Source organism: Glandiceps talaboti, chromosome 16 (assembly GCF_964340395.1).
Source record: "Glandiceps talaboti chromosome 16, keGlaTala1.1, whole genome shotgun sequence".
Lineage (NCBI taxonomy): Eukaryota > Metazoa > Hemichordata > Enteropneusta > Spengelidae > Glandiceps > Glandiceps talaboti.
The window spans coordinates 8,672,861-8,681,272 of NC_135564.1; the positions used below are offsets into that span (position 1 = coordinate 8,672,861).

The 8,412-nt window shown below is 37.8% G+C and overlaps 1 protein-coding gene across 1 annotated transcript; it reads left to right on the forward strand.

The window, feature by feature from the left end:
- The first annotated feature begins 656 nt into the window (after positions 1 to 656).
- Positions 657 to 1,799, forward strand: LOC144447749 (beta-1,3-galactosyltransferase 1-like). The gene has a single exon (XM_078137831.1). The coding sequence runs from the start codon at positions 657 to 659 to the stop codon at positions 1,797 to 1,799; it is 1,143 nt and encodes a 380-aa protein (XP_077993957.1).
- Positions 1,800 to 8,412: the final 6,613 nt, after the last annotated feature.

The following is an 8,412-nucleotide window of genomic DNA, read 5'->3' on the forward strand; positions in this document are numbered from 1 at the left end:
TAATAACAATTGCTTCACGACACATAGGACGTGACTGCCTGAATTAATCATTAAAATAAGACAGACGTAAATGACATGATAAAACTATAAATAATTTAAATAACCACCAGTGAATGGTATCTACAAGTAGATAAAAGCAAGTACCTCTTCGAGTGTTCTAAAATCAATGTCATTCGCAGACACTAATACGCCTTTATCGAAGACCTGTCACAGCCATCATTTTGATTTCTCGTTTCATATACTGTTCATTTTTTTATGAGATAACGGCGGTTGATATTTACTCAGTCTGTAACAGATCACACTAGTGGACAGTCACTTTGTTTATGCTACACAAACAAAAATGGTGTATGTGACTGATTAAAATTCCACTGTCATATTTTTTTACAGAGAGATCAATACAGATCCTTTCTTGTTACATGTCTATTATACTTTTTTTTATAATTCATAGCAAATATCAAAATGTGACAGGTGTCCTTTAATCTTTGTAATTCTGGATACCAATTCTAACCTTTTTATGAAAGAAATACCACAGTAACACATTTTCATATATCACCCCACTGACGTAATACATAAAGCGATTATAAATTAGAAATACAGCATACAAAAAATACTGTATGTGCATCGCGGATACGTATGCAATTGTGATCAATATAAGTATGTTTCCAGCCTGGGTGATACGTAGTGCTAAGGTCTTCTTCGTCTGTTCTGTTGGCTTCTTCGTCGCAATTCGCATCATCAGGCTGCTGTGCTTACGTGCCGATATTGATGGAAGTAGTCTGTACGAAAAAGGAATATTCTTCGATAATAAGATGCGCGAACAGAATATTACGTTTGGGGGAGATGATTTGTACGACTTGCTGTTGGTGGAGGAAATCAACTCTTCGCTGAAGTCGACGCCGGGGCAGAATTCGCCAGATTCAAATATCTTGCCAATCAAAACTCAGACACTTGGAACTGATAGTAAGATGACCGTACAGAAAGAGAACGCATTTGCGTACGACTTTGTCATTACACATCAGGAAAAGTGCAAAAGTGGCGAGAACGACAATGACGTGTTTCTATTGGTTATGGTTGTTTCAAAGGCTGACAACTTTGCTCTGAGGAACATGATTAGAGATACATGGGCGAAGGTTACTAAAGTTTATAACTATAATATCGTTACAATGTTTGTCCTTGCTGAAAGCGATAACAGTGCAATATCAGATCAACTTATGAACGAGGCTGAATTGTATGATGACGTCATATTGACGGATCTTGTCGATCATTACCGAAAATTAACGATGAAAACACTGATGGCATTAAGGTGGACTATTGAATTTTGTCCTCAAGCTTTGTTTGTGATGAAGACAGACGACAATAGTTTGGTCCACCTGCAGAACATTGTGAAATATCTTTTGGCGGCAAAAAGAAAAAATTTCATCGCGGGCTATATTATGCTCAACAATGCCGCCAACCGGGATGCAAACAGTAAATGGTACATGCCAAAGGAGTTGTTTGCTGAGTATTACTATCCTCCTTATCCAAATGGTCCGGGCTATGTCATGTCCAATGACGTCACCAGGCAAATTTATGATGTTTCATTTTCTATTCCATATTTACCACTTGAAGATGTTTATGTTGGTGTTTGTTTACGAAAGCTTGGTATTTCTCCTGTTATGAATGGAAAATTCCATCACGGGGGTGTCCTTGATTCATACCGCACGTACAATGAAATAATGATCAAACACCCCATCACAGTTAACCAGATGCACGCATTATGGAAATATCTTCAAAAACTCAACAAAAAACCACCCCGGTGAAGTACTCCTTTTTCGTCTTCGATGATTCAGAAAGCAGTATATAATTTTTGTTTAAATCAGATAATCTTTAATTAATCGACTGTAAATATTAGCATTCAGCAGAGATGACACAACCAACCTATCAAACGCAAACCAAAAACAAAAACAAATCAAAGAGAAGATGAAGAAGTGTTTAAATAGAGTACAATCATATAATAGAATTCTTGAAAACCTATTTTCACATGATATTGACGTGAACATAAGCATAATCCCAGTTTGTGTGATTCTATTTTCATAATTATGCAAAACTTCTTCATATTTCATACGAACACGCAGAATTTGAAAACAGATACGACTGCACAACTGTTTGTTGACAGTTGTCGAAAATGTTAAATATACAATCTTCACTGGATGACCAGTTATAATATAGTGATTGTCATCTCCTCCTTTTCATGCCAGATGTTTGATACCGCGAGTTTCCACATGCTCGATGCGCTATAACTCAATGAAGGAGGAATGCAGCTGTCCTACTTCCGTACCTCTCAGTAGCATGTTTACATCCAGTATAACGGATCAGGTGGGCACGCTGGGGTGATAGGAGACAAAAGACATAAAAACCGAATTATCACTTGGTTTAAGGAATCTTTAAAGACATAGACATTTAATTTAATAGTTTTTTTCCCATTTAACTTTGGGTCGTAGTGTGTGTTTAAGCTTGTTTACAAAGTTACTTCGCGACTAGATTATGCAGTTCACAATGATATGTAATTATCAGTTATGTACATTAATGAGTTAATCAAAGAACTTGGTTCTTGAACAGACAAGGAGCAGGACAAGTCTAAAGGCGATCATGAAATCATGACGCCGATCTCACTTATTTTGGTAGAGAGTTTCATTTTCTTCGGAACAGCAACATTCTATGATCTAATGATACCTGAAAGCTCTGACCATTAAGGAGCCAAAAGATACAACTACACAGGTGGGCGAGAATGTCATCATAATATACTTGTGTACCAATGATAAGCCGCACAGCATGACTAATATCTATACTTACCCTTGAATAAGTCTTTCTCTTCGAATAAGGAGACCTGTGAATCACGACCCAGCTTTTCTTTGTTAGCTTTTACCTCGTCTTCTTTTTTTAGCTCCATGTATAACCTTATCAAGTAGTAAACACCTGAAAAACATATTTTATGATGACTTTGACTGCCTCGTTATATATATATATATATATATATATATATATATATATATATATATATATATATATATATATATATATATATATATATATAAACACAGTCCCTTCACCTATACACCTCTACTATCACTAAGAAACACTATGTCTCGACCAATGTCCATAAATGTACATGTAAAGTTGTAGATTTTATGTCAAAAGTAGTTTTTTTCGCGCGCATACTTTGTAAATAAAATATACAGTCGTGATTTCCGGCCCTGTGTAGTTTATGCTGAGTGACAGCATGACCTTCACTGTTGTCCAAACGCCAAACGTCCAAACGTAGGTGCCATGTGGCTGGCTGTGCTTCTCCAGTAATTGCTGACATTTATCTGTAGAAATCGAACGGCCTCCTGAAATGTTGCCTCACGTGAAATTATCCAATCTACATGCTTGAACCACACCGACTTGGTGAGTGATGCAAATTCAAAAATTCAAAATGCCAGGATAGCGGAAAAATGTAGCGATAGCCGTTCTTAAGTCTACACGTAGGCTAAATAATGACTGGCATGCATGGCAATAGTCTCTGCACGCGCGGGCATTAGTCTGTTTAAAGGAGGTCATGTAATTCGATTCTGACCAATGACAGCTTGTGTAAGAACGTTGAGGTGTAATATTATATAAGATATATAGCTACCGTGTACTTGGTATATTATCGAACTATTACTATTCAGTTTATTTACCTAGTTTCCAACTTCTAGTGGTTTCATATTCTGGCAACACTTTTTCTTTCATATTTAGTCCTGCTATCAGAAGTTGCTCTGCACGTTTATACATCGTGCCATCTCGCATCAACAGGTAAAATCTGCCCAAGTCGGTCAGCCCTACAATAAAATGAATATTGTATGCACTTTGTTATCTTCTGACATCACAATTGAGAGAGAGAGAGAGAGAGAGAGAGAGAGAGAGAGAGAGAGAGAGAGAGAGAGAGAGAGAGAGAGAGAGAGAGAGAGAGAGAGAGAGAGAGAGAGAGAGAGACATTCAGCAAGACAGCCAGCCAGCCAGACAGACAGACAGACAGACAGACAGCAGGGAGAAGAAAGATTGCTTACCCAGAGCAATACTAATATGGTCATTAGATCCTTCTGCCTTCATGACCCGCTCCTTCATTGCTAAAGACTTTTTAAGGAGTCCTTCAATCTCATCAAGTTTGTCGTCCTTTGTTTGAAGATAGAAAACTCCCAATTCATGCATAGCTGGGGATAAAAAGCGGGGATCACAATTACTGTTACTGCTCTATTTAATCTTTTCATGATAATCAAAAACGACCATGTACATGTATTATGTCAAAATTAATTCACTGACAAAAAAAGAAAGCACATTCTAGCCATCATACATGTGGCAATTTCAAAAGATTTTTTTAACGAATTTCCTACTTTGTATTTGTCGAGCTTATTCTAACTAACATCATCATCACTCTCAGTTTTGTGTATATATTTACACACTAACATGGTTTCAGTACATTCAACAACGGTAGTGAAAGCATATATCCTTCAAACTACATGTGATAGTAATTTCTCATTGGGAGTACTTGTGTAATCAATGTTCCTACCTGTTGCGATGTAAAGACCCTCTTCCTGTCCACTATTCCTGTAGTAGTTCTTTGACAGTTTTAAGCATTCGTCCAGTTTCTTCTGGATGAAACGTTTTGTTTCATCATCATTTAAGCCAGGAGTGGTTGGTGTTTCAGAAAATGCGGCTCCATATGAACGTTCACGCACCATCAGGAAATATACTGCGAAGGAGAGAAATTATGAACATAAGATTAAACATTATGACAATATGTTTTACCAGTTTCATCAACTACTTTCAATGTATGTCTGACGTGCTCATTATCATTACTACACAATGTAATTGATCGATTCTGTTTACCACTAACCAGTTTAATTATTTTTACTTAATTAGCACACCATTGCCAAAGACTTTGACCTACTTGTTTTACTGATATTTTTATGATACTGAAATTTACTGATAAAAAAATATCCGCATGATCACATATTTCTATAACATCGTGCACTCTTGTTATTGAAATATTTATTGAAATATGTCCCGTTTATTGAAATATGCTTCCTACACAGCTGGCGTTTGCCCTTGTCACAAATCTATGTGTACAAAAAGAGGTACTAAATAATTTCAAAAAGAGGTCTGGGATGTCTTAATTAGCCTCGGAGGAATAGCAATAATGTATATTTTTCGCTATGATACTACAGTAGAAACCTCCTTATTACTCATCATATATGTATATATAATTTGAAAAATACCGTTCTATATTTTGCTGCGAGAGGTCATTTTTCCGGTAATAACGGTGACGAGCCGTTATATCGGAAAATGACCTCGCGTGGTTAGGTGTGGAACAGCATTTGGAATATAACATATATTTATACGTCACCTACGCATTCGGCTACGAACTTATTATTGAATATGCAAAGATGCTGTTCCATATCAAAATACATTAACTTCTGATTGATACTGTCAAGCCTAGTATAACCTCAGAACACTATTATAGAATCACTTTATAGCGGTTTGAGGTATGACACATAGCTTTAATGACTCTCTCATAACTGCAGTGTTTTTGATTTCATGCTATTTCATGGTGTATACGCTAATTCGAAACTCACGTTTGCAAAGGTCAATATTACAGTTTCCTGCTTTATTGAAACAGTCTTCTGCTTCCTCCAAATGTTTTGAATGATTCCAATCTATCCAATCCCCGCTGTGCTTCGAATGCTGCAAAAGTTCCGACGAATCTTTTCTTAGACACTCAAACAGAACTGTTCCAAGCTTGAAGTGAGCTAAAAGTAATAAAATACAGCAGGAGACTTTATGTACTGGATAGGCAAATTGGGCCTGGAGGGCATTCTGTGACCCGGCAAATTTAAATATAATATTAAAGTAACACTATGGACATCATGAGTGATCCTCAAATCCATAATTGATACAATACGTCACAATACTTTGGTCTTATTCTCGTATGCTATTCTTCGAGAACTACCTATCAAATCAGCTTCAATGTCATCAAATTCAAAATGACCTCACAAAGTTTATGTCAAACCTCCCCCCTCCCTCGTCCACAGTAAAATGAGAATCTCCATACCGTGACCAAGCTTCCTGAAATCTTCTGCTCTATTTTTCTGAGATGTTAATGTTTCTGTGAGTGACAAAGCTGTCTCCAACAGGGGGAGTGCTCCATTTGGTCGACCCTTGAAACGTCTCAAGTAAAAAGCAACAGCATGCAGTAGTGCCACTGGATCTGCCTCAACAGCCCCCAATAATTCAGGTTCGTGTAGAATTTCATCCAAAGACTTCTTGAGCGAATTGACATGTATTGTAACTTCCTCCTTATCTTCTGACAGTGGGACATGAGGGTGTGTGTACATGGTGAATAATTTTTCTTCCGATGGAAAGAGCTCTGTTAAAACCTGAATGACCACATTAAGAACATCTTTGTTCTTCTCTGGATTTTTTGCCAATTCCATCTTTGAGATATTTTGCACGATTCTGTGAATAGTGTACTTCTGTTTAGAAAATGTATCTTGTTCCTCGTTTGGCTTGTTGCTGTCAACCAAGGAGTACCTTTGAAGGCATGCTAGATAATCTCTAAGTCCCAACTCTAATTGAGTAGGTGACATCTGCTCCCTCGCTGGATCCTGCGATGGGGGACGATCCTCTACTGGGGAACTTTGGTATCTAGATCTGGTAGACTTCTGTTGTCTGTCAATGTAACGTGCCCATTCCATCATAATCATTCCGGAAACTGTTGGTGCGAGATATGCGCAAAAGTTGAGTAACTCTAAAGCTGCTTCACCATCGACTTTGGGACTTTCTCTAATACTGCGGAATGTTAGGGTCCAGGTAGAAGTGACGCTTCTTCTATCCATCATCCACTTTTCCATATTGACATTGTAATTTCTGGCCTCCATGAATGTTTTCACATCAGAATCATCCATGCACACATCGTTACTTTTGAGATCTTCCTCTTTGAGGTTGAGAAAATTAGCTAAAGAATTCTGGACAATCCTACCCAGTGGTTCTTCATATTTCTCCAGTTTGTTTTCTTGTAACCAAACCTTCAGGGGATCATCTTCCTGGTTTGATAGAACACGTTCCTTGTTACCAAGATGGGTCATGTAGCCTTTGTACTTCTTGAAACTGATAGATTGCTCTTTAATATAGTTGATTGCTGCAATGAGTGCCAAAGGTAAGCCATCTAGACCATCTGGCCCTGCCAACCATAGAGCGCAGTAGTTTTCATTATTTTTATCGACGCTTCTTTGTCCATTTCCATCAACTGTAGAACATCCTTCATAGAGTAGTTGTACAGCATCGTCTTGTGTTAGTAGCTTGACATGGAATTTCTGGCTTTCGAATATTGTGTCACGCGAAGTGATTATGATGTGTCCTCCTTTCGGAACTATCCCGGACCGGAAAAAATGATCAACTCTGTCGTGTTTATCTAGATTGTCTAATATCATCAACCAATCTGACCTCTCCGACAACCATTTATTAACGGTGTCGCGGATAGAATATGCATTATGATCTTTCTTATCAGCATGCAGCTCCAGTATTTCAAACTGTTGGGAATGTGTAGAAGTACATTTATTTTGTACCATAATATTTTACCGCCACACACACACACACTCTCTCTCTCTCTCTCTCTCTCTCTCTCTCTCTCTCTCTCTCTCTCTCTCTCTCTCTCTCTCTCTCTCTCTCTCTCTCTCTCTCTCTCTCTCTCTCTCTCTCTCTCTCTCTCTCTCTCTCTCTCTCTCTCTCTCTCTCTCTCTCTCTCTCTCATATCCTACCGAACGCGACACTATTCTTGAATTACACTAACAGAACTTACTATTCGCTTATAGCAATAATCCATTGTACTGGTAGACTCTGCCAGTATCCAAAACACTCCGGTTGGGTATTTTGACTGGTACTTTTCCACATACTGAATTATGATTTCCGTCTTTCCAGAACCACCTAGTCCATTTACCACCTAGTGCAGAAAACGACAGCAAAGTCAGATGGGATTGGCAAACATTAATTAGTAAATATGAGCCATTGTGTTAACAGATCCAACGTATCCTCGTCGAGATTCCATAGTTCCCATGCGTTTATTTTAGAATAGCATGAGAAAAGGATAGTCACGTCTTGGCGTCAGATTGTAATGTCTTTCCATGGATCCATTTTTCTGCTTATGTGATTCGATTTAATCATGTTAATAGGCAAATGTTAATCTTAAACCTGGAAATACTACTAGTGTATTTGAAACGAACGAAAATACACATTTTGCTTTATGCACCATCATAAGTAGCTTTCGGTTTATTTGCCAGATGTGTACTTAATCTTATCTTTAAACTGGGTGGCTGGAACTATCATAAATTCATTCAGGAAGGACGTTTTAAGGCTAGA

Excerpts from the sequence above, each read along its gene's own strand:
- LOC144447749 (XM_078137831.1), top strand. The coding sequence starts at position 657 with ATGTTTCCAGCCTGGGTGATACGTAGTGCTAAGGTCTTCTTCGTCTGT.